The following is a 27,935-nucleotide window of genomic DNA, read 5'->3' as shown; positions in this document are numbered from 1 at the left end:
TTTTGCTTTTAAGCGTATTCTGTAAAAATGTAAGCGATACAAACGTAAAAGTAAAGTATATATGCATTTATTTCAAACAGAGAGTCAAATTTATATTTATGATGATATCAATTTTCACGTGAATCAGCTGAACACCACACGGAAAAAAAACAATCTACGCCATCACACCCCTTCCATCTTTCTCCACCCGGCCTATTTCACATAATACCTTCGAGCTGTTGCAAAAAATTATCATCTCCTTTAAGTGAGGTCTAGGGTGATATTCCGCTGAACATCTAATGAGGTAGTGTTCTAAGACTACCACGTGTCTTGCAATGGTCAAATACAGCAGACGTCAATAAAACATGCAACCATAAAGAGTGGTTATCCTTGCCATTATCAAATTTGGTATGTGAAAAGGAAGTTGATAAAATACCTATATACGAACAGACCGCACATCTACAAAATTGCAAGCAAGTATTTTAATAAGCAAAATTCAACAAACAAACTTTAGTGAATTTGGAAATTACATCACACATGGTCAATCAGACCGTCCAAGTTAGTAGAGAATAATTAAAATTTTCTCAACATCCACACCAGTTAGCCGCATTATAGCTGGGATATTGCTCAGTGCGACGTAAAACAACAACCAACCAACCCAACAGAAACACAATGTCCTTCAAACATCTCTGATGCATATATCACAAAACGTTGTCGTGAACTGAACGCTCATATTTTCTTCAGTTCATAACCAACATAGCCTAACGGATGTATTTTACCTGCTCTGTTGTCAGTTTGAAGCCTTAAATATCACTTTTTGAAAAAAACATTTTAAGTATTTATTTGAACCTTGCAATCACAAACGTTTATGAATTGTGCATGGAAATCATGGTATGTTTGTGTCGCTCCGTACTACATAACCAAAACATTCAATAGCATACAAGGGAAGAAAACGTAAATTCACTAAGCGTACAAAGTTGCATATTTAGATATAAATTCATGACGATGTACATACCGCTGTAACCATCATTTCATAAATCATTTGTGAGTTTCAATGCCATATTTACACACAGGCACTGTAGCCTTGTAAATTTATTCAAGTGTGTACATCGTCGTGGCTAAAAAGATAGGGTAATCAATGTTCGAGGGCCTGATTGACGAATACCATTGTATCCCAATTGCGTAGATCGATACGCGTGTTGTTCATCAATGGATTGTCTGGTCCAGTAATTATTCATGAGACACCAGTTGCCTGTTTCATCCTGTGATGAATGCAAGAGTTCACTTCAAGCATTGTGCACCCATCTTCTAGTTCAAAACTTGACAAAAACAGTTGCGTTTCTTTTGCTGTGAAGTATATATTGGGGCGTTTGTTGGAGGCATACTGGCTCAATGAGTGATGACATGCATGTTTTTCCTCTAAGAGGTATCAACCAAAATGTTTTACATCAACCCTCATTCGACTTGGCATCCAAAGAAGAATCATCGTGTTGCCTAAAGGTTGGTAGCCTTGATAAAATCGTCTATACCCCAAAAGAGGAAAGAGGATTGGGACTATCCGTGTTATTCTAGCCAAATGTTTGACAAATAGACGGGTGTGCTTTGTTGCAGTCTTCATCATCCAGAATCCAGGCATCAAATTTCAGACAGTTTTGACTGCCCGATTTGGAAAATTCTTGGACAGGTTCGCCATCCAACCAGAACCACCGGTCATTGCTGTCCTTGTCGTGCCCGCCAAGGTACACGTCGATGTTTTTGTTGCCTATTATATCTGAAACATCCAGTGATAACAGTAAACACAAACAGTTAGAATCTTTTCAAAGGTTAATATATACTCTCCTATCCTGGGATTGGATTTGAGCAAACCATGAGAGGATTGTGACAATTTAGTTTGTAACAATTTTGCAGATTTTCATGTCAGCCACTGGACTGATTCCATTAAGTACAGATCGATATGGTACACCTGGAATATGGAATATCGATAAATGAATAAAGATATATATGCATATCTTTCAAAAGAAGAAAATAAATTTGATAAATAAACAGCAGGTGACAACTTCATTCGTTGAAGTATGCATTCACTCCCGCATGGCCAACTTTACAACTTTTTAGTTTTCTCAGACCTTCAGACATCTGAAATGGCGACCTGATGTATATTTAATCAGGAAACCCGCCCTTGGATTCAGGTGGTGCTTAATCAGTTGTGTACATGCAACATCAGCGTTCAAAATACACGCCTGACCGACCCGCCCGTCACGGGTTATTTTAGCACGGACTCCCAAATTCTCAAATTGACCTGCGCGACGGTGGAGTTAAAACTCAGACATGTATAAGTAATAGTACCTTTTGTGGGCATGTATCCTTTTGTCAGGTCTGGCCGGTTAACATCTAACCAGGCCTGTGATCTGGCTGATTTCTTGCGGAGTTCCTTACCCTGCATATAAGTTGTCATTTGAAAGGATTGGTTGGAATGGAACCAATGACTGTGCCAGTTGCAAGTCTTTTTTGTGGGCGTTGCACAGGGGAAATCAACTGAATTATCACAAAGTGAACTCTGACCCTCAACTGGCTTTCCATTGTTTAACTTGGTTCACTTGGTTGACGCGTGTCATCTTGACCTAATGGCGCAGAACGTTGAGCATGGCGTTGATCACTGGACCGTCTAGTCCAGGCTCGATTATTTACGACATATAGCTGGAATATTGAGTATTGAGTGTGGAGTATAACTAAATTCACTCACCCATTCACTCGCTCAGACTAACGGGAAAAGTATTACATAAAACTGCACAAAATAAAATAACACTAAATAAACCTGCTGAAAAGTACTTTGCATTAATGTTTATGTCATGTACCGCGCGTGGCACGTGCACTTTGTGCACAATAAACTAAGTCACTTTTTCTAATGTGAAACCTGAATGTTGTGCATAACTATGCGTACTTCATGTCGCGGCTTACAGAAAACCAGCATCCCAGCGCCATGGACATGCTGGAGACTGGAATGGAACAAAATACAGTAGCCAAACAGTTTTGTGTCCCTCGAAACAAGAACTCATCTCTATGGAGACGTGTCTAACGTGATGGGAACCTGAGCGATTTGCCTCGGACCGACAGTAACCTCGTGACGTCACGTCGCCAAGACAAACACATTCAGCTGACAAACCTATTCAGACCATGCCCAATCAGGCCCAGGACTGTAAGAACAGACAGAGGGAGCACAACGTCCGGCCCCGACAGCCTGTAATATCTCCAGTTTTGCTCCAGCCTCGCCGACAGACACGTCTTGCCTGATGCTGTCATTTCCGGTACAGGCGGTAAGATTAGGATGGTGGTATGTTCAGTGGGGAGTCGAGTCTACATTTCACCTGGACAACTAAGATGACCGGTCAAGGGTGTTCTGACGGCGAGGTGAACGGTATGCTGATTCGTGTGTTGTTCAAAGTCAATAGTTTGGTAGCGCATCCTTATGATATGGGGAGACTTTGCATCTCATGGTCGGACACAACTTGCCATTGTCAATGACAATGTGACGGGTCTGCGATACAGGGATAAGATCAGTGGGCTTCGTGTGCAGCCTTTCCTTCAAGAACAGTGACGTGGTTTTTTGCACTTCCGAAGTAATACCCGTCCACACGTAACTCGTGTTGTGACCGATTTCCTGCGACCGCAGAACATTCCGGTTCTACCCTCGCCAGCTGTTTCTCCAGACCATAAAGAGACGTTTACGTCAATCTCTGAATCAGCCATTTACGTTAGTTGAACTGGGACAAGCGTTGATTCAGACACAAACAATCCCTAGACTTTCTTCATCTTCTACGATTGGTCGATGTCCTGGGCATCAATGCCAACAGTGATAAGATATATACGATACTGAAGTTGTGAACTGACATTTGTCATCAAGGGTGTGTCCCGATGCCTAGTGTCAAATCATACAGATCCCGATATTATCCTGTCAACAGTTAAACACTGATTAAGGAAAACACTACAAATCAGGTCATCTGTTTTCATGAATGGCTTAACATAAAAAAATGCACAGATGAGGTTAATGTGCACCAAGGGGTCGTTTCGTTTTATCTAGACATTTCGTGCTGGTGACGAGGAGCATTTGTAATCTGATTCTGAGATGTGTGGGGAATTCAGAATTCAGTTTGTGGCAGCTGGCTATGACAAACACGTGATGTAAATGGCGTCGCAATACCGGCCTTCGCGAAACGTGATTTTGTAAGCACAATCTATAAATCCGATATGGCGTTAAATCAGTTAGTGTAGTTTCGAGACTACACAACTGATTAAGTGTCCATAGGCAACGTTTCAAAATTATCATGAGCTGTTACATGAATCATTAATATGCTATTTTTGAAATTCAGTTCTCCTAGTGATTATCAGATTTTCATAAATGCAACAAATACGGCTGTGAATAGCGATTTCGTCTTATGTCCAAAATGGCGACATTTACGATGAAGCATATTCTGCAAGGATATTTTAAGAATGAAGATTTTTATGGATATCAACTTCTTTATGAGAGAACACAACGTTTCGGAGTTAATGCTTACTCCTTCATCAGGTGAAGGAGTAAGCATTAACTCCGAAACGTTGTGTTCTCTCATAAAGAAGTTGATATCCATAAAAATCTTCATTCTTATGTATTTTCACTTCTAAATGACATTCAAAGACAGGATATTTTAAGACATTTAGCTTTGTCTGAGACAATAGTGGATGATATCGAGAAACAGAAAGAATCCCATAGACTTCAAAACTATAAAGTATATTTGTGTGCGTGATATATTTGGAATTTTTGAATTTCAATGTAAGTGAGTGTTGAAGAGGAAGGACACAAGGGGGTTATCGTGCAGGCTTGTCATAGTGATTGTACAGGCGCTTCCAACATTTTTAGGAAATGTAATGATAAATCGCTACGAATTTCAAACATCATATTACATATGTATGTTATGTAACTAATCATCTTTAATCTTTAACATTGGGCGTATATCTCTGGGAATATGTTAGTATATTGTTTTGCGTCATTACTATATTTTTCAGAGAATTCATTGAAAATCCTATATCGGGACACACATCGTTTCTAGATAATGAATGTCACGTGACAGCGATTCATGTACACGTGAATATCCATGTGACGTATTTATGGTTTACACACGAGTTATTCAGTCATCGCTCTCAGGCAAGTGAGATTGTTCTACATTTCCTATTTTCTCGAAGCAAAAAATGGGTATCCGGTGGGATAATTCATGTGACCATTAACCTTCTAAATGACAATTAATATTATCACTATGTTCATGCGATTGACCACTGGACTGTGTTGTCCAGACTCGATTATTTACATACCATCGCCATTAACAACGTAGCAACGTAAAACGTACTTGTGTACGGAAACTGATATATGACATGTCATTAATGGATGTCTCAGTGGACCTGATATTTCGAGAATGTGCAGAAATATTTCGAACTTACCTCGAATGACATCCTCAAAAAAACTGTGCATGGCATTCGTCTTGTATATGACAAGGTGTCCTCCGTGCCCCTCACAGTGTTCCTGCGCTTTCGCCCATTTCCGTTTCTTGGATTCATACTTATAGCACATGTTATGGGCCTCCACCTTCGTGAAACCCTTTGGACATTTGACTGAAACAGAGACGGTGCGTTCACAACACTGTACAACGCGTGCGTGTGCGTGCGTGCGTTCGCGTTTGCAACAGTGACAGTGTCTGTTTACAATACCTTCTATGTGTGTTGTTTGTTGATGGTGACCGTGTTAATCAATGTTACAGATAATGCATTTATGGCGGTGGTTGAAATATTGAAAGCACGTTGTGTTATAAAGCTTGACACCTCAACTTGTGTAGTCGTAATAGTGTGATTGCGAGTGTGAGTTCTGTGATAGCGTGATAGTGTGTCTGTGTGTGTGTGTGAGAGAGAGAGAGAGAGGGAGAGAGAGAGACAGAGAGAGAGATATTTTCTGACATACGTTGTGTGTGAATTAGAGAGTTGATGTGTTTAGATAAACCTAAAGTGTGCTCCTCACTATATATTAGGTCATCTCTTGTTCTCCCAGAATAATCGCATTTGAGGTTTTTGTTTCGAAAGGACAGATTTTACTTTTGCTAGAAAGACCTCTTAACAGCTTTTATTTTTCGTCAGTAAGATCGCTTCCCAGGTTTTATTTTTCCAAACTTTATATCAACATCAACAATCAAATGTGAGTATTTGATATCAATCTAAAAATATCGTTCGAGATTACGCTCAAAGTACAAATGATTTCCCTATCCAGACTGGAACTGCAGCTATCAGATTCGTAGGCAGACGCTCCACCGCAAGGCCACCAGGCCGAGGAATGTGGTACTGTTAAATTATCTACAGCCGTGCCCCATTTATCCGAACGTCAGATATCCGGAAAACTCGCCTTCCGAACAAAAATTCCTTAAAACGAATTCACAACGTTGTAAAATTACTCACATATCGGGAAATCCGGCTTCCGTAACTGTACGGTCATGTTCACATACAAAACACTAAATTATGTGCATTTTTGTCTCGTACATCCGGATGGCTGAGCACCTGTATGTTTACACACGCGATTACCGAGGGCCTCGCGTGCCGTAACAAAGAAGTTGGCGGTCTATGAAGCGTACTTGTAGTTACTGTGATTAAATTGATTTTATGTGCGCTTCAGTTAGTGTCAACAGACGCACGCGCACCCATACACACAAACACACAACGCACACATAAACACGATGCAAACACGCACGCACGCACGCACACACACACACACACACACACACACACACACACAGACAAACACACACTCCATCGCACAAATAATGAACCGGACATACGTGGGCAGTTTTCAGTGTTACAATCTGTCGTTTCCTGCTTGGTGCTCTGCCCGCCGCAGTGGGCACCCCCATGTTGTGGGGCGGGGTTGGTACACGTGCGTTTGTACTGGATGGTCTGTGTTCCCCCTCCACACGTCTTGGTACAGGCCTGACGTTCGTCCTCGACCCACGCAGACCATCTCCCGTCCACTGAACAAATTATAATATACACAACGATTTTCTACGGAATCCCAGAAGAGACATTGTCGCGCTTACGTCGTTACAAAAACAAGGAAAAAGTGATAAAATTAACCAAAAACGCAATATTTTAGGGAGTTAAGTGGGTGAGTTAGTCTTTATCGTCACATTGGCAGCCATATCTTGACTGATATTTTGGTCATTTGTCGCATTGTGTCGCTATTATTAGATTCCAGTGCCATTGACGCCCAAAGTAAAAAGGTGTAAAAATGCGACACATGATAACAAAACAGTCGGTTAGGCCTGGTCTTCAGCAGCACATGCCTGTCGTAAGGCTTGATCGGATGGTCAGATTCCCCGACTTCCCCAACAGATGACATCGTATCTAAATTACATAGATCGATGCTCGTGATGTTGATCACTGGATTTAGACCACCGCCATATGACAGAATATTGCTGAGTGCGGCGTTGAATAACAAAAACAGCTTTTACCTGGACATGGCCCGTCGTTACAGGCACCTGTCTGTGTGTCGATTCTCACACCTGAGCATGCTGCTCCGCCGTTTGACGGGAGGGGGTTGTTGCACGACCGCGTTCTGTTAATGGTCTGCGCCCCGTCCCCACACGTTACGGAACAGCTCCCCCTGCTGGTCTCTCGCCAGTTGCTCCATCCACCATCAACTGGGAGTCAGTAAGTTACACTGCATGATACCGTCATCAGCCAAAACTAGCTACCACAAAACACATTATACAAGGTGACACTATTGCTGGCATTAGTCCAAATCTTATTCTGTTCTTCAAAAACCCATTTGTCACCACGTTTACACACTAAAGAGCAAAAGAAATTATACTAACTCGAAATCAGTGATGTTACAAAACGACAAAACATCATTGTGTAAAGGGAAAGTGAATTGTAATAACAAGCGTATAGGGTACATGCACATGCAGTGATTTGGACTTGGTATCGTTTCTTTTGCCCTTTAATTTAGTACTAAACGCGTCCTCCACACGTTTTAGTGTTTGTTGTAAAAACATTCTAAAGATGAGAATTTATGGGTTTCAACTTCTTTATTTGAGGAACACGAAGTTTCGGAGTATATTATTTCTCCTTCCTCTACTTTAGTGTTTCAAATAATTTCATATGCAGCTATCTGTTTCCTTGTTGTTCCCTCGCTTGATGAAGGAGTAAGATTACACTTTGAAACACTGTGTTGTCAGCCATTCAGAAAGGTGGGGGATATTCCATTTTGCAAGCATATAACTAGTCAATTCCAAAGCATATGAGAAAAAGTCATATACATCCATACAGATGAAACATTTCCAAAGGAATGGGTTAAATTCTCAAATTTTCCCTTAAATTCTCTTCATCACCTGTTTCCTCCTTGGCTTCATCACGTGCATTTTAGCAATCTTGGAAATCGAATATCCTTCAGGGACCAATTTCGTTCGACAAAATCGATCGGTTGATAGGTAAATGGGTGAGTGTGTTTTAAGCCGCTTTTAGCAATATTCCAGCAATCACGACAGGAGAAACACCATAAATGGGCTTCACACAGTTTGCCCATGGGGGAACTGAAGCCGGGTCTTCAGCATGACGAGCGAGCGCTGACACCACAAGATTACCCCAACGCCCCCGATCGCTTGATAACAATTGGCAACGTGGTCGGTTGCTTGTCATGATATCCCAGTGTCATGAGCTGTTGCACTGTGTCTGGGGCCCGTGCAGATCCGGGTTAGAATTGGTCTTCATAAACATGTGCCTGTTGAAAGAGGCGACTCATCTTTTACGATTGTTTGGTCCATTATTTACAGATCGCCGCCATATAGCTGTGGCATATATTTGCTGAGTGCGGCGTTTCACAACAAACTGGTTACCATTTACTATTTACAGCCACGCAAGAAAGCTGTTAAGAAACTAAACGTTACCAGGACAAACTTGTTCGTTACATCTATTAATCTCCGTGGATGTTGAAGACCCGGAACATCCAACGCCGCCGTTAGCTGGAGCAGGATCGGTGCACGACCTCGTTGAAGTCACAGTCTCCTCCCCTCCCCCACATGTCGCCGTACATGTCGACGTAGAGGTGACCACCCAGGGGCTCCAGTTGCCGTTTACAGGCTCTGCAAGAGTGAACTGTCAGTCATCCAGAGAGTGAGGATAGTTTCATTTTAACGTTACGGGAAACAGCTGCACAATAAAGTGAGTGAATGAGTTTAGTTCTACGCCATACTCAGCCATATTCCAGCTATATGGCGGCGGTCTGTAATAATTAAGTCTGAACCAAACAATCCAATGATCAACAGCATGAGCATCGATCTACGCACTTGGGATACCACCACATGTCAACCAAGTCAGCGTGTCTGACCACCCGATCCCCTTAGTCGCCTCATGACAATCATGGGTTGCCCTAACCCGGATCTTCACGGGTTATTTTATAAAGGGTGTGACACTAGGCAGGACACGTGTTATGTTAGGCCGTCCAGCCTTTAAAGGACCACTAAACTCAATTTTTTTGTACTCTTTTTATCACTGCATATGAAAGACTTTTGGTTAGTCATAAACGAAACACCATTTATTTTTTTTTAAAAACTTGTGGTTAATTAATACCAAGCGCATAAAAGTTGATAAAAAGCCGTCTGCTTCTCTCTCGCCCGCAAACGAAACTGCAGACAGGTTACGTAACACTGTCGTCAGAGCCCTACAGTGACGTCATAGAAGGAACGTTTTCCCGTTAAATGTATACATTAGAAAATGTGTTGGAAGCTCGTCATTTTGCTAATTTCTCGACGTCACCAAAGACATGCCGAAATGTTGTGTTGCCGTCAATTGTCCCTTGGGGTCGGGTGATGGTGTCACTATGCACAGATTTCCACCAGACTCCGTAGTTTGTGCTTAAATTGGTTGTTAGTGTGTGCGAAGTGAGCTTTGTGGAAGCCTGTGGTGTATACTAAATCGGATGGTTCGCCCCCTACCACGCTTCCAGGATAGAAAATGGAGTTTAAGTTTCATCGAGTTTATAAAATTAAGACTGCTTACTACACATTGCTGATCAAAAGGATTTTGCATGGATATAACGCTTTCTTCCTCGGAAACGAGGTTGTGGTCGAAGTGACAATATTATCGTAAGTAATCTTATATTGACCCCTTATATTGACCGATTCCAAAAGTGAAATTGTTATGCTATAAGCAATGTCATGTAAAATCCTAATGTCCATCAATAAAATACGTATTTTACTACCAGTAGAAAGTAATTGTGATTTTGTAAGTCGGTGAAAACAAACTTAAATGGCATTCATCCTCAGACAGGGCGTCGCCATGTTTGAAAATCCTGAAGTCACGGGCTAAAGTCCGTTAGAATTATTGAGATTATGATTTGTTCTCATCAAGTTAGAAAATCAAAACTACTTTTTACTGGTAGTTGAATATGCATTTGAATCATGGCCAAAAGGACTTTGCATGACACAACTTTTAACATAAGGACTTGTTCCAAGGAAGCAAGGTGGGGGTCGAAGTGACATTTATATTGCAAGCAATGTTATATTGACCTCCACCTCACTTCCAAGAGTGAAATTGTTATGTTATAAGCAATGTCATGCAAAATCCTATTGTCCATCAATAAAATACATATTTTACTATCAGTAGAAAGTAATCGTCCTTTTGTAAGTCGGTGAAAACAAACTTAAATGGCATTCATCCCAAGACAGGAGGCCGCCATTTTTGAAAATCGTGAAGTCAAATCCATTTGAATTAATGAGATTATGTATGGTTTGTTCTCATCACGTTAGAAAATCAAAACTACATAAATATGTATTTGAATCATTACCAAAAGGAGTTTGCATGACACAACCTGTAACATGACCTAAACGAGATTGGGGTCAAAGTGAAAATACTGCGCGATAAATTTCTTCACTTGCTAAATTTACTTGGTTTGTAACGTTCACTCACCAGTATGTAGACACATGTCAATATACGTCTTTATACTTGGTCTCATAATCCTAATTACTTTATAATCATACTTGTATGCATTTTGAAACTTAATAAAAAGAAGCGATCTGCGAATGGATAACAGGAATGTAATATGTAGACATTTCATAGTTTTCCTGTATGAATCATAATTTGCACGCACGCCGTAGTGTATGTCGTCTGCATCATAACACTTCACGACGAAAAGAATGGTTCTGTTGAAAGCTACAACTTATCAAAAACAAAAATGCAAATATTGAAATTAAAGTTATAGGAGCAGTTGTCAGGCTATTACCTTCTTCGAGGAATGTATCCATCAATATCCACAAAAACAAGTGATATATAATTCATCTGCAGATATCCCAAGTGATGTGTCTTTTAACAGTCTAATATAAGAAAACGTGATGTATCGTTTCATGTTTTTCACATTGCTGTATAGTTTCATTGGTTACCCAAGATAGCACACCTGGCAACTAATTGCATAATGTGCGTCATTCTTTTTAAAAAGTTATTTAGTTAGCCGATAATGCGCAATCAATCAATGTATTGGCGGTTAATCCTTTGAAAGAAGGGTGTTGTTTTACATAGACACAGACACGACAGAGTGTTTTCAGTATAGATTAGTAAATGTACATAAACACTACCTTTTGAAAAATCCCCCATTTAAATCCCCATAAAACTAATTAATCAATCAGAGTGTTATCGGTTAATCCTTTGATCGATCCAGACAAAAGAAATGCCAAATGGGGGCCTTTGTCGGGTAATCTAAGTGGCGTTATCACTAATTATACCTGTTATAAATTCATTAACTGAGCATCAAGTGAATGATGACAAATAACGTGTAGGTTTATACCACCTAACACGGATTACAACCTAGCGACACCAAGTGATTTTGACAGAATCGTCTATGAAAACAAGGGTTGTAACTCGACAACTAGGCAAAACAGGACACAAAACTAAATGATAGTAGATTTTGAGAACATATAGCTTTCATTTTTCTCAACAGATTTCGCGATTCCAGGTTTGTACAAACCTGTAAACGAAATAGTTTAACCCCTGAAATGTAGATGAATACTGCACAGACCCTCATTTCTATACCCACTATTACGTCACGGAGACGTGCCGCTCTGATTTGTTGAAATTTCGTTTGCGGCTGAGAATTGTGCACTGTTGACAAAAAGGTCGATTTAAGGTAATTAAAGATCGAAATGAGCAGTTGTAATGACGGGGTTTCATTTACAACGATGTCAGCAAGTGATTTTGCATTGGTACCCTATTGGAGTATATGTGACCTTTAAGTATGGCTCCACAGCTACCTTTAACAATACATGTATTCTTAAGTGACACTTAAGTGACATCACATAACTCGCCAGCTTGATGGGGAAACCAGAAACACTTACAGAAGGAATTATAGCAAGTATTTCAAATAGTTTCCAACTTTGCCAGCTAATCAGGCTAGTCATGCTTGAAGATTACTAGCCCACAAAATAATTACTAGCCCGATATATAACTCACAACAAAACTTTAGAAACATTTAGAACACGCACTTTCTTGTGTATATCTATATGGTTACATCGAAGATTGATTTCACCACTAACTTGTGGGAACTGACTGCAAACGTTATGCAGATGAAATGTTACGACAGTCAATTCCTGGAAATCACATTGCTGAAGGTATGTGCAAATACTGTGCATATAAACAGCTGCGTTATGGTGTTGAGGATTCGTCAATTAAACTCGTTACGATAATCCTCGCAACGTTACACATCTGTTTTCTGATTCATTAGTTCGTGTATAAACAGTACCTGTAAACAGTATGGAATAGTTTGCAAAATAGGTTAGAACAGTTGTCTTAAGTAAGTGGCTATATTTACTTTAGTGGGTCTAAACTTTTGATGAGAAGTATATGCATGTACCAGCGGGTCTTTATATCATTGCAACACCTCACCTTCCCTCGACCTTCAACCCTTCAAATCACGTCTTTGTATCTTTGCATCACACCCCTACCCTCAACCTTCAACCCTTCAAATCACGTCTTTGTATCATTGCATCACACCCCTACCCTCGACCTTCAACCCTTCAAATCACGTCTTTGTATCATTGCATCACACCCCTACCCTCGACCTTCAACCCTTCAAATCACGTCTACTACTAATCTCTATTTACAGGGATCCGGTGGAGACGCCTCGTGGTTGACGCGTTCGCGCTTCGAAACACCGACCACATGGGATCAGTTGTCCACATGGGCACAATGTGTCAAGCTCATATATTGTGTCCACCCCAGTGATATTGTAGGTATACGTCTACAAGCAGCGTAAACCAAACTCACTCACTCACTCACTCTATCTGCAGTACAAAAGAGTTACAAATCCGTATTGTAGCATGTTTTCGATAAAATGTGATATACTCACGTGTGCATGAGAAGCGGTTGCAGAACTCCATGTTGAATTTAGTGGTGCCGAGATAGTATTGTGGACACGCTTTTCCACCATAAGCGGGTGCTGGGTTGGTACAGGATCTTATGTATGAGACTGTGCGTCTTCCCCAGTTCCCACAGGTGCGACTACAGCCTCCTTGTGAGCTCACCGCCCACTCGGACCAGGCTCCGTCCACTACACAAAGAAGCATATTACAGATTACAACTATTACTTCCTAGGGAAACGAAAATGCACATCTAATGTGGTAGCCTAGTGGTTAAAGAGTTTGCTCGTCACGCCGAAGATCAGTGTTCGATTCCGATTCTACAATGTGTGGAGACGAGGAAAAGATCAGGTTTGGTAGCTGGAATTCTTCTGAGGCTATACATGGATCTATTCCAAAGAAGCTTAAAGCTATCATTTTCCACCATGGATAGACTTCCAAACCCACAGGCATGGCAAAGACGATGTAACAGTAGAAGGATTGAGCCATGCAATCATGTGTTTAAGATCTGCTGTTTGTGCCATGGAAGGGCATCTCCTATAAAGGTGTTGGGCAGTTTCTGTAACCTCTTTGCAATATCGGCATTTCATACTGAAGTTTTGTTCAAGAATCACATTTAGGCGATTGCGAGAGAGAAATGACTGATCCTCAGCATCAAAAGGGAAGCTTAAGCCTTTACTTGAAGTTTCTCCACAAATGACCGACTCTGATATGTGCATGTGCACAATAAAATTCACGAAGAGCCTCCACATTAATCAAAATCCGACCTCCCGAAATGAATGGCATAAATAAACGATTAAGACAGGAACAATGTTGGTGGGCTCTGTTATCAGACATGATCCTTCTGGTCAGGCAGTCAAGACTCTGGATATCTTGTTTAGTCCAATCAGCTTCTCCTAAGGAATGGGAAAGGATGGCACAGCAAATGTTTTGGTGACTTTAACTTTGTTTCGAGATTTTAGCTCTGACCTCCAAATTTTCTCCAAGAGAGATTTATACTCGGCCCGAGGTTTATCTTCACTCTGGGCATTCTGGATCTTACTGATTTTCTTCCGATCCGCACAAAAGTCAAACATTAATGTTAAGAAGGTATAATTTGCATATTATACGGAAACACGCACCGTACGTGGAATTCTGTATGTTTCAGACAAACCCATAATTGTGGTCACCTAAATCTGACTAATCTGATCCGATGACCAACGTGTGCCAGTCTGTGACACAATATCGACAGTGGAGAAAGACTGTGTTTTATGTCATCTGAACTCTCTTTAAAAAGCGAAAAAAGTCATACTAAAAACCTAAAATTGTCACGTCGTAAGTGAGTTTTACACCATTTATGCAATATGCCAGCAATATCACGGCAGGGGACACGAGCAATGAGCTTCTCACATTGTGGAAAATCAAACCCGAGTCCTCTTCGTGACTACGCTACCCCATCATCCCATGTCACGAAGAAGACAAAAAGAGGGAATACTTCTTGCTCAAGAGAGGGTAGTGGGGTGGCCTAATGGTTAAAGCGTTGACTCGTTACCGGTTCGATTTCCCACATGGACACAATGTTATGTCATTTCTGGTGTCCGCCGCCGTAATGTTGCTGGAATATTGCTAATAGAGGCGAAAACCTAAACTCACTCACTCGTGCTCAAAAAATGATACGTGACATGTGATCCTGTGTACACAGCCTCGGCCAAAAATCAGTAGAAGATAAGTGGTGTTGGCCATACCATTGGTGGGTGATCGTGTGAAGCAGCTTGCCCCCTGAGGGTTTCAGGACATAGATCCTGCCCTACAAGGAATCACACGTCTAGGCAACTGTAGTTTGTTCGTAAACTGCCTATTTTCATCCAGCAGTGAATGGGTACCCGGTATGATAAGTGATGTCACTGTGAATCTACGAGCTCATCACAGACAGCTTGGGTTATTATTATATCATTACAGGATATTTATACAGCACACACATCCACGCAACTCGTGCTTCCCCATGGCTCTGGCATTTTCCCCTCGATCATTGGATGTCAGTCTCACGGCACATCATGTTATCAATCTCAACATCCTTGGGAGTATACGACTCTTGCTGCCTCTAGGTGCACAGATGTGATGACGGCAACATGTGCTTTCTAACATAGGGCAATAGCCATAATTATCTGATATCTGTCAAAAAGACAAAATAACAAAACAAATATGTTGATGTGAAATGGCAGTACTATACCTGGACAGTTGTCAGGGTTACAAGCCATATCTTCTGATTTATAACTGTCCCCGGTGCAGGGCGCTCCTGCGCCGACGGGGGAGGGGTTATTGCATAACCTGCTATAGTGACGCTTCTGCGTTCCACCTCCGCAGGTAACAGAGCAAGCGTCGGCCGAGTTCTCTGTCCAAGTGCCCCACTGGCCGTCCACTGGATCAGAAGAAGAGTGAGTCATATGTATGTGTGTATACATGTGTGTATGTATGTATGTGTGCGTATGTGTGCGTATGTGTGTGTGTGTGTGTGTGTGTGTGTGTGTGTGTGTGTGTGTGTGTGTGTGTGCAGTGATCGGTGCCCCTTAAAGTGTGCCTCATAACGATTATTTTTTATGCCGATTTTACTATTTCAGTTGAATCAAGCAGTACCATGTCTAGCTCTTTGATAACAGAGAGAACACAGGTGACACAGAACGACGTTATACTACTTACAAAGCTAATAGCATAGTCAGCGTGAATCGTGAGTTTGAACCTACGATCACAGGATTCTGATACGCCAAGTGGACGCAACTCTCAACATCATTAACCGACACATACGTTATATTGTGATTATATTTTAGAAAGTGTACAAATCTAAAAGAACTAGAATTTGTACTTTACTAAATAAGTGTAATCCCAAATATAACATATGTTACATTTGTCCATTTTCTAAATGGCATTGTGTAATCATCATTAACTGTCGAAGACACACGCAAGGAGAAGAGGTTGTCATAGGCATAGAATACCGTTTCTTGAAGCCAAAAGCATAAGTTTGGATATACCCACGTACCCGGACAAGTATGACTATTGCATTGAAGGTCCCGTACGTCTTTTGGGGAGCCACTGCATAAAGCTCCCCCAACGCCTGGGGGAGGGTTGCTGCAAGTTCTTGTCCGTGTTGACGTCATGGTGCCTCCGCCGCACTTCACAGAGCAGTCGTCGTTGCTAGGGTTACCCCAGCTGCTCCAGTTTCCGTCAACTGAAACAGGGCATCATAAACAATATAATTATAAATCCTGTGAGGTCCGGGTTACAATTGGTGTCCGGCAACCCAAGATGCGATCGTGTCCCTATTGTTTAGGTCGATTATTTTCAGATCGTCGCGATATAGCTGGAATGTTGCCGAAGGCGTTAAAAACAAACGGCATAAAACACAACATATAGTATTACGATTCAACGACGTTCCTAACACAAGATACGTTGTTGTTGGCACTGGTTTATTGTCAGTGTGATATGTGTGTTAGTTGTTCAGCATGTCAGATTGAGGTAGAGTGCGGGGGAACCGTAGATCATTGGATTTCGAACCCATCATTGCAGGATATTGACAATATAGGGCGTATCTAGACTCAGATCCAGTTAAGCAGCATTAGACGTGCAGGATTCTTGGATGGGTGACCGTCCTTGGCAGCTTGGCTCTCGGAGGCACATGTGATACCTTAGGCAAGTAAGTTTGTTCAAACATGTCTATGTCCATCCAGCAGTAACATGGGTACCTGGTATGATACGATGGTAGTCTGAGTTTGGACCTTGAGCGCCTGACAGGCGACTTGTATTCTCCACAGCGAGTGTTCAAGATTCGTTGTCAGTGGTAACATGTCAGCTCCTCCTAACATATCATTGTGCATTGATGAAGACACAATTTAAATGGAGTATTAATACTCTTAGAGAACTATTCTGTGTGCGCATGACTGAAATGACTTCACTCTCACAATCAGCTATTTTGATTGACTGAGGACATTTCTGGGCTAACCTGTCACACACCGACATGATACAGACACTCACACTGAAAATGGACATGTACACAAACGCACTCGCGCACGCACATATACACGCACGCGCACTACAAAGAGTATTGTAATAGTGCATTATGTCTTAGAATCCTCTAGCTATAGTGTTCGAATATTGCAAACAGTGACACCTAACTAAATTTACTAACTCACTGCCTCGCTCAATTCCCGCCGCGAAAGCCACAATACCTGGACACGCCCCATCGTTACAGTTTTCAGGGTCATTGTCAGTGTCTGACCCTAAGCAGTTGTTCCCGCCATTAGCAGGCGCTGGGTTCGAACACGTTCTCGTCCGAACTCTGTCCCGTGTCCCGGGCCCGCAAGTCACAGAACATGACGATAAAACATCCGACTGCTCCCATGGAGCCCACCCACCGTTGATAGTAACTGGAATATAAATAAGATGGATGATGGAATGCTTTCGACAATGTTGGTCGGTTGGTAGGTTGCCGCACTCAGCAGTATTCCAGCTATATGACAACGGTCTGTAAATGGTCGGATCTGGACAGGATAATCCCATGCTCTACAGCATGATGATCAATCTGCGCTAATGGGATAGGTTTACATGTGTCAAGCGAGTCAGTGAGTCTGACCACCCCATCTCGTTAGTCGTCTCTTACAGCGAGCATGGGTTTGTTGATGACCACTTCTAACACTGACATTCACGTTTCAAATTATCTAAGAGGCTATAAAAAGAAATCTGATGTAGTCTATCATAATTTCATTAAAGAACAACTGAGCGTACAAACATTCCACATTTTAGAGTTCATTATTCGCCCGGACGCCCCGTTGCTGGTTGAGAATGACGATGAGAAACATATGCTGAGAGAAAAATATAAAGGATCACAGGACAATTCAAGCGTTCCTTTGATATTTTCCAGTTTCCATCACTTTAACGCCATTCACAGTTGGTGATCCTTTATTTGTTTCTCTCAATATGCAGTACCTACAATAAAGTTTAAACTTATCACAATTTCTAAATTTCACTTTTAAATAAACACAAAGTATTTCTAACGAAACACAATACACGATACAATTCTTGTGGAGTCTTTCATAGAAAATGCGAAACGACTGACCTGAACAATCATGAGTGTTGCACCTTTTAGTCTCGTATTGGACCGGTGACCCCACGCAGTTGGAACCTCCATAGACAGGGGCGGGATCTGTGCAGCCTCGTTCTAAAACCTCCTCTCGGGTACCCCCACCACAGCTGACGCTGCATGTACCGTGTGACGCCTCAACCCAGGCGGACCAAGCTCCGTTTACTGTTTTATACAGAAAATGCTAGCATTAATTTAAATTATTTTGGTTGTTTTGGTTAAGTTGTTTTGGGTGTATTTTGTTCATGTTTTTTCTGTTTGTTTATGTTTTGGTGTTTATGTTGTTTCAGGTTTAATGAGGATGATAGGGGCGGGGTAGAGCTCAATGAAATCAATGAAATCAATCAACAAAGTTTAGTTTCAGTAGTTTCATGTATTTGCCCCTTTCGTTTTGGTTTTGATTAGTTTGAGGGCTAGGGAGTAGGGGGATGGGAATGATTGGGGGAGGAGGGTTGCATCATACAATCACTCACCGGGACAGCCCTGCTGATTGCACGGAACTTCCTCCGTCCTGGACCGGGAACCCGAACAGTAAGCGCCACCGTAGGAACGTCGTGGGTTGTTGCACCAGCGGTAGCTGTACTCGCGCTTCGTCCCTCCCCCACAGGTCGCGGAACACCTACTGGTCCATCTAACATACCACTGACTCCAGCCTCCGTCCACTGTGTCTCGGGAGGGGTCAATTTCAGAGAGGGAAATCGGAAGAAGAAAAACAATGAGAATTGGGCAATACATTCCTGTCCTGTGCAACTGAGTGATTTGTGTTCAATGTCATGTCCTTGCAAAATGCAAAGGTGGATAGGGACGTTGGGCTAGCCTAGTGGTGAAAGCTTTTGCACGTCACACCAAAGACCCGGGTTCGATTCCCAATATGCGTCTAACGTTTGAAGCCTATTTCTGGAGTCCCCCGCCGTCATATTCCTGGTGTAGTAATAAACAATATTGCTAACAGCGGCGTAACGGTTCTGTTTCAGGCTTCATGAGTAAACATACGAGTGTTTTCTGATGAAGACAGATTAACAAGAAATCTCTGAAATCAACATATCTGACAGGGAGAAAATGTGCATAGTAAAAATAAAACATAATAGGATGAAAAGAAGCCCTGAAACTTTCTTTATTTTCAGAATCTGTGGAAATCTAGATATGCCACATTTTGAGCTTACGTGGTCTTTCTTGCATTTATTTTCTTCAGGGTCTGTTTAACAGACTAGGGTGAAGACAATTTCAGACTTAGTCTTACCTGGGCAGCTAAATCTATTACAGCTGTACGTGTAATCAGAAGTGGCACTGCCTGGACAAGTGGCTCCACCACTGGCAGGTTCTGGATTGTCACAAGTTCTCTCCCTTGTCCGCGTGATTGTCCCATAACCACATGTTTTGGAGCAAGTGCTTTTCCGCCACACCCAACGACTCCAGGCGCCATTAACAGGATCAGCTGAAGAAATGCACAGTGTTTTCACGAATCATTTGGGGCTGATCTCCACAATTTGGGGAGCTTGAGTAGCAGATTAGTTGGCTCGCTATGTCCAATGAAGGGTTCGGTTTCTTACATGGGTATAGTTTGTGAAGATTATTCCTGGTGTAACCCACACTGGTGCTGTTGGAATGTTGTTAAAAGTGGCGTAAAACCCAGTTCACTCTCTCGAGGACTTGTTGTTGCAGCTGAATCTACGCCGACATTTTCTCGGAAAATCAGCAGATTCAAAGGTTAGACTCTCTAATACTGTTATAAGGCCTTGCTTTGAATTGCAACCGACCAACATTGTCACTCACCTGATACGTGGAACTGGTTGGAACTGGTCTTCATCGAAGTATACTTGTCGCAAGAGACGCCTAATGAATTGGTCAGGCTTGCAGACTTGGTTGATACATGTCATCGTATTCCAACTACGTAGATTGATGCTCATGATTTCAATCACTGGGTTAACTGGTACCGACTCTATCATTTACAGACCACCTGCACATAGCAGGAACACTGATGTACACGACGTAAAAACAAACACTCTTACAAACACATAAACAAACAAGCAAACACTCCCTCACGTGAACATTCGTGGGTGTTGCATTCCTCCATGACAGTCTCAGACTGGTCGCCTTCGCAAGATTCACCACCGAAAGCAGGTTCCGGATCACTGCATGACCTTTCGGACACGACTTTCCTTCGACCTCCCCCACAAGACTTTGTACATCTGCCGACCGATGTAACCGTCCAGTTTGTCCAGCCGCCGTCCACTGCAAAATAGAAAATACAACTGTTTTGGGGCTGCTACTCTGCATCCCGAAAATTTACACATTCAAACTCGGCCTAACTCGGCATTCAGTGGGATGGATAATTGGATATCCAGAAAGAACAATGCTTACTCGTAAAATGGCGCAAAAAGTTAGAAAAATACGGACAGCTGCTGAAAACAATAGATCAGACTATAGTTGGCAATAAGGTCGCTCAGCCAGGTATGACGACGGACCGTCCACTCAATTGGCATGGAATGCACGTGCTGCCTACGTGCACAAGGGGTCATCTCCAAGATATTTTATGCCTTTCCGTGTGTGTTCAATGTGTCCCATCCGTTGATTAACATCGTATGTGTCTTTTTTCATAATGTTTATGGTGAGATAGTAAAAGTGTAAGATACCCATAGAAAAGCTTAATTCAACAATCTTATTAAGTGTCTCGAAATATATAGGTAGCATGACCACCCGATGATCGACAGGACTGGATATCATTTGTGAATAACATGCCGTTTGCTTCGCCAGTTTAAAGTCCGTTTGAGTCAGAAACGGACCTATGAATTGCAAATTTTATCATTGTACAAAACTGCCACCTGAATTTAAATTGTACGTATGTTTATCATTTACTAATACCAAACAGCTTTCTTATATTTGAACATTTTCAGGACTCCACGCAAAAGTTGTTAGCAGTCACAGCGGGGTGAAATGACAGAAACGGAACAGCCACTAGCTCGTCGTGCGCGGGATACACACGCCTGATGAAAAATGAAGTTGAATGCTGACGTGAAACAGTTTATGATTAAAGTGTACGATGTTTTCCGTGCTGAAGCCGAAAGGGGCAAACCACTTTATGCCATTAATAAATTCCGTAGGCTGGCATCAAAAGCATTAGGAGTATAAGCATGGATACTGACAACTGTTCTAGAACGCAAACATTGTGAGGGTGATGCGAAGCAGGAAGGGATCGTGTCAAAATTACACAAATTAAAACATTTGGACAACTTTCAAAAGAACCTTGTAAGACGGTCTATACACAAGCTCTATTGAGAAAACAAATAGATGTCGCTGAACACTTTTTAAAAGTACTTGAAACTAGAACACAACATCAGAGTATCAAAGTACACACTCTTACACTCTTCCGGGTATCATTATAAGAAAATGTCGGGGGAGATTAGGCCAGTACTCTGTGAACGCTCTGATATCGTTCGCATGAGAAATAATTTTCTCAGGGTAATGAAGAAGAAGCGCGAGGAAGGGTTCGAGTCAGTGTAATTGGACGCGACCTGGGTCAATGCCCCGCACACAGCCAGCAGTCAGTGGGTACCCGATGGGGGTGATAAGGGGTCACCTAGAAAGCTGCCTCTAGGGAAAGGTGAGACACTAATCATTTAATGCTGGATGCTCCAGCAAAAGCTTCGTCCCAGGCTGCGACTTGGTATTCAGGGCAAAGTCCACAAATAACAGAGACTACCATTCCGAGATAAATGGCGCGGTTTTCCTCGACTGGGTTAAAAATAAGTACCAGCTCTACCAGAGAAGTCTTTTATCGTAATGGACTCCATGCCACAGCGTGCAGGACCCCGAGAGTAAAGCTCCGACATCGAACAGTCGAAAAGGTGATATCATATCATGGCTCGACATATTTCAAACCGCACGGCCTTCATAGGCAACGAAACCTCAGCTATATGAGATCATAAAGCCCACAAAGGTGAACCTTTCTACAAAGTTGACAGTTACATAGAAAGTAAGGGTCACAACATTCTGACACTTCCACCCTATCACTGTGACCTTAACCCCATTGAAATGATATGGGATATTGTCAAAGGAGATGTTGTCAGCTCAAACACAACTTTTAGATTACGTGACGTAGAGGTTTTGGTTAAGGAATCCTTTGACAGGTCATCGGCACCCTTCCTCTGCAAGCTGTCAGCTTCTGCTGTTTTTTGTTGACAGTTATATACATTGATTCTTTCATACAAGTGCATAAAATCGGTGATTTACAATGTGATTAACCACCCGCATCTTAAACCTGCAACCAAGCAACTCACGGGCAACAAGTCATAAAGTTCTGCACTGGAGAATTATTTCCATACGACGGCATCGGCGGCAGTTAGAGGTCAGGTAGTTACTGCAGCGGTTAATCAGTGCATGTTACTGATCAGTTAAAGTTAGTCATTTCTCATGCAAAATAAACAGCCTTCCTCTCTCCATAGATTCCGCGTAGCTTTAATAGTTAACTGCACGAAGCTACCCGGGGGAGCTGACGATAGAAGACGCCAACATTCTATATTCATGAAATCGATCCTTTCATGTGGCATCCGTCCTCGTATGCATTACCGTTACACAGTAGCCAAACCATTCTTTAAGATTTAATGTGTCCCATTCCATTACAACATTACTAAAGGAATGAAGTTAGCTTAATTCCTGGAGTAATTACCTGAGGAGCGCACTTGTCGCTCTTATGATTTATTGTAGTGCGAAGATATCCTGCATACAGAGAGTAAATATAAAGTGGTTACCGTCTATACATGGAATAATGATTTATTGTGATAACATCCGTTTACAGAATAGTTTGTTGGGAATGTTTATTATTTTCTCTACGATTTGCAGATTAAAAATGACATGCAGCAGAGAGGGTTCGGGTGATCCTGGCACATCCAGACTGGTAAGGCTCAGCAGCAGCACAGAGCCCTTGCCCCCTCTACACGAATGGGACGTCTCCCAGGAAACACTGACTAGTCGAACTACCAAGAACTTTCCGGAGAATGCGTAGACTCCCCCACACTGCAACCTTCTGCATTATCCAGACTGTCAGAAGGGCTGTGCTCGCGATGGAGAAATCGTGCACTCTCCTGATCTGTGCCAAGAGATCAGGAGGTACCAAACCAAGAGCACCGAGAACAACGAGGAGCCTGACGACAGTGTACTTGGAATGCAAGCGAGGCATTTCAAAGATAAATAGAATGCTTTTCCTGAATCTCGCCAATCACATTAATCCATTGGCTTTATCTCAAGGACAAGATCAGATTTGTTGGACAAATATGACTTTACGAAAACTTTGAACTCATTCCTGAAAACAAGAGCATCCCAAGTCAATCAAAGTGAAAAATTATTGCCAAAACAGCATTGAAGAAGAAAGGGGAGAGCTGATGGTGAGATCGAATCTCCTCTGACCTTGACCTTCAACATTTTATATGTCAAAGACTGAGATCTCCACTCACATTGCATGGCATGTGGCGAAGTCTGATCCACGGCTCAAACTTGCTGCAAACTTTGCTGTTAACATGAGTACGATTTGGCGTCTAGAAGCCGTGTATGGGGATTGCTCAAACTGTGGACAGCAGTGTAATGATCTCTTGACTCAGGTGATCTGTCACTGTCCCAGCTACCAATGCCAGAGAGACAGTCTGTGGTTCTCACTCACTGCCAGCCCGCCAGAAGTAAGTGTTGCACATCACGCCAAACCAGACACAGAGTTGGCGACATGTCCTTTGTCCTGCAGACCTCCTGTCACCTCAGAAACATGGTGAACTCTATTCATGATTACAATTAAACTTACGTCCTGTAACTATTGTTATAGTGCGTATTTCTGGACAGTCATCGTCCAGATATTTCTAAAAACAAAACCACTATGTAGCCAAGCCACGTGGGACTTGTTATTATTTAATTTGCATTCTTAATCTTATCACTACCGCAGGGTACATTGTCTTGTCCGCCACCCTCATCCTGTTTGCCACTTCCATTAATTACTGTTTAAGGCCTTCATTGGTCATCCCCTATGGCTGTGTCTGTCGTCACATCAGTTGTACAAGGAAGTGTTTCTCTATCTGTCCATTGTTGAGGCTTTGACTGTCCAATGTGGTCAAAAACGGTATATATATGCTCACATCTTTGTTGTCAAAGGGAGTCTGGTATTCCGACAGTCTGTGTAGTTAGGACCGCAAACAGGATTATGTCGCTCGTAGGAAACGCCCTGGGACTGAGCTGGAACCCCGCTCACTTCAAGCATGTGTACTTGCCTGTCATGTCTTGTGTAAGCAACTAAGGAAGTTGGAATTCAACTTTGCCTTTGACTTCGTAAACGTGCACTTTATCTCAATTAAGAGCTAGTTTCCCAGTCGAACATATACTACGCGTTGACACCATGGACACATTTTTCTCTTGTTGTATCTCTCCTGTGGAGGAATAAAGAAATTATACAGGCCACGACCGCGGTTCAGCACTTGCCAGGACCGTAATCAGTGGGAATCATGATCATCGTGTCGATTCTAATGTGCATTGTTTCGTAGAGAAGAGAAACCTTTCCGACTGCTTCATTTTGATTCAGTCTTCTGAACTAACAGGTGATATTGCCTATGACAACAGAAATACTTGCCGAAGCATAACCTGTATGATCACTCTTTACTCAGTGAGGAGCGAATGGCGAAAATGTTAGGCGGGTAACCCGGATACCCGGACGGGAGGGTAATGAGTTGTACCTTGGATACGTCAAGTTTATGTTACTATTAAACGACGTATTATGTTATTCTTTCATGCTTAAAAGGTTGCGTTGTCATTGAAGATTTAGACATAATTACAGTAACGTTTCTGAAAAATATAAATGGTTACGGTAGTGAAAAACACCAAATTTTGGGTCTACGAGATGAAGAATATTTTGCCCTTTCTTGCAAATTTGATGTCAGGAATTAACATAACGGGTATACGGGTAGGACTGTGTAGTAGGGGATGGGGTACCCGGGTAGAGAAATTGGACCCCTTCCAGTTACATAGAGAGATAGACAGACAGACAGACAGCTAGATAGACAGTGTGTGTGTGTGTGTGTGTGTATGAGAGAGAGAGAGAGAGAGAGAGGGATTCGCCCACACAGTGTCTAATCATGTCAACTGCAGCATGCCGGCTGTGTGGAAGCACGTGAATTTGCGGAAAAAATGTCAAAACGTACATTTTGGAGATTTTGCAGAATGCTTGTCGAGAGTTGGTATAAAAGGCCAGAGAATCGGTGGCCGAAAATCTCCACTAACAGAAAACTACTGAAATTATGTCACGGCTGACAGAGAGAGGTGGGGTGGGGTGGGGTCTAGTGTGGTAGGGGGAGGCATAGGTACGAGGCAGATGGGCACCAACAACAGCCATATTGCAAGTGCCCTGAACTGTATTCGTGGAACCATCATCAGGCTGTTCCAGCTTTATGATCAGACTGGCAACACCCGAGACATGCTACGATCAGGCAGACCACGTGTGATGACCTCCGGCTGCGCACACTTCATGTGCGCAACCGCGTCATCTTGACAACGTAAACAGCGGCAGCGGCTCTAGGACATGTCATCAGTTGACGTACCCTGCGTGGAATGGCATTGGCCCATGAACATCGTTGTTGTAGGTTACAGTGGCCAAGCACTGTACGCTGCTGGCTGGTACGAAGTTAGTACCAATTGGTTTCTACAGACCATGTTCCATAATGATGACCGGGTGCGAGTAGACAATGGCAGGGGGAGAAACACTAGCAATGAACTGTGTCGACGATTGGTCGTAATACGTGGAAACTTGAACACTAAGAGATACAGAGATGACATTCTCCAAAATGTAGCAATACCTTTTCTTCGCCAACAACAACAGGTAACACTTCTGCAGCACAACAACGCCAGGCCCTACACAGAGCGAATTGTCCAGAACTTCTTGAACGCCCCGAATACCTAACCTCTCCCACGCTAGCACGCTCAACGGACTTTAACCCCATAGAGAACTTGTGGGGTCACCTGAATCGCCATGTGAGAAGACGACCAAGACCCCCAGCGAACCGACAAGAACTTGCAGACGCTCTCGGGAAAGAGTGGAATATGATTCCGATTGACGTCATTCGTCGGTTGACGGCATCGATGAGACTGCGAATCTGGGCGTTTATTGCTGCTAGATGTGGCCACATTCGTCGCTAAGGATGTGTTTGCATGACCTAAGACTTGAAATGACTGAGACATTCAATGACTGACTCTTGTGAACTGTGCTATTCCTACCCGCCTGTCCATTACATGACACGTGCTCTTATCTGTGAGTTTCTCCTCGACACTGTTGGTGCATTGTCCCAAATGTTGGCTTCATTAAATGTACTATAACCTAAAACATTGCATATTTTGCTTTGATTTTCTAAATTATTAATAAGGGTGTTCTCTTCTTTTGTCAGTTAGTTGATATTCGGAAACTAAACATTATTCGCTACACTGCTATACTGAGCCTAACAAACCCCAGTAGAGAGTCGCGTCAATTAATCCTTGAGCGACCTGTGACCGTCCAATCAAATGCAAGTCGGTGAAATGGATTTAACCAATCAGGCAGCAGCTAATGCTTAGGGTTCGGTGTGACCAACTTTCCCAGTCATATCTCAACAAACGCAGATATTTGACCTGCGGTGTTTTCGCTTTGGACTTTCTGATGACACAATTACCATTAGCTAATATTTTCGCAAGCTACATCCTTGAATATTGACAAAGAGGCTATTTTTCTAGCGTTTGTTAGACTCGGTATTAACAGTATAACGAATAATACTGAGGCCACGTTGACCTAGACTGCCCCTAAAGAACTTCAGCCCAAATCTACCAATTATGGAAGACCCAATTTCAGGTTGTTTGGCTTCCACAGACTCAGTGTGGTGATCGGCTCTTTCCGGCATCTTCCGTCACAGGTCATGGCCTTGACCTCCGGTTCTGACCGTGGTGCTGGTGATTTGCACATAAGGTTAATGGTAAGTTTAATAGTTTACATTGTGACATACCTGGACATTCGTCTGTGTTGCAGTTCAGTTCATCTATTAGAGTTGCATCCCCTTGACAGAACTCTCCTCCACCAGAGGGAGCTGGGTGGGTGCATTCTCTCTGACGGGTCCGCTTTTTAGATCCACCCCCACAAGTGACAGAACATCCGTCCATGTCCACATCCACCCATGCGCTCCATCCTCCGTCAACTGAACAGACAGAAAGATGATCACTTATCACCAACGATAACACAGCATGCAGCTCTGGTCTTTCATGACTGTTAATCCACCCTTCACAGTTGATCCGTTGGTTTGTTGTTTAACGCCACATTTAGCGATATTCCAACTAAATGTAATTTAATCTGGACAAGACAATCCAGTAATCAACAGCATGAGCATCGACCTACGCAACTGGGATACGATGACGTGTCAACCAGATCAGGAGGATGACCATCCAATCCCGTC

General features: G+C 42.5%; 1 protein-coding gene across 1 annotated transcript in view; it reads right to left on the bottom strand.

The window, feature by feature from the left end:
- Positions 1–51: 51 nt before the first annotated feature.
- The window catches only part of LOC137290613 (A disintegrin and metalloproteinase with thrombospondin motifs adt-1-like), a 55,754-nt gene continuing 27,870 nt past the window's right edge, over positions 52–27,935 (bottom strand). The window contains exons 7-20 of the mRNA XM_067821675.1: positions 27,492–27,680; positions 20,539–20,727; positions 19,736–19,930; positions 18,969–19,157; positions 18,472–18,660; positions 17,585–17,782; positions 16,399–16,587; positions 15,595–15,783; positions 13,376–13,576; positions 8,928–9,122; positions 7,494–7,682; positions 6,825–7,013; positions 5,446–5,616; positions 52–1,750 (exon numbers count right to left, since the gene is read on the bottom strand). Of these exons, the coding sequence (XP_067677776.1) occupies positions 1,548–1,750; positions 5,446–5,616; positions 6,825–7,013; positions 7,494–7,682; positions 8,928–9,122; positions 13,376–13,576; positions 15,595–15,783; positions 16,399–16,587; positions 17,585–17,782; positions 18,472–18,660; positions 18,969–19,157; positions 19,736–19,930; positions 20,539–20,727; positions 27,492–27,680 (2,675 nt within the window). The 3' untranslated portion in view covers positions 52–1,547. The remainder of the gene's footprint in view (positions 1,751–5,445; positions 5,617–6,824; positions 7,014–7,493; positions 7,683–8,927; positions 9,123–13,375; positions 13,577–15,594; positions 15,784–16,398; positions 16,588–17,584; positions 17,783–18,471; positions 18,661–18,968; positions 19,158–19,735; positions 19,931–20,538; positions 20,728–27,491; positions 27,681–27,935) is intronic.

The sequence above is a fragment of the Haliotis asinina genome, chromosome 1 (genome assembly GCF_037392515.1).
Source record: "Haliotis asinina isolate JCU_RB_2024 chromosome 1, JCU_Hal_asi_v2, whole genome shotgun sequence".
NCBI lineage: Eukaryota > Metazoa > Mollusca > Gastropoda > Lepetellida > Haliotidae > Haliotis > Haliotis asinina.
Note: the sequence above shows the minus strand (reverse complement) of the source record. Positions and strands in the feature narration are given on the sequence as shown.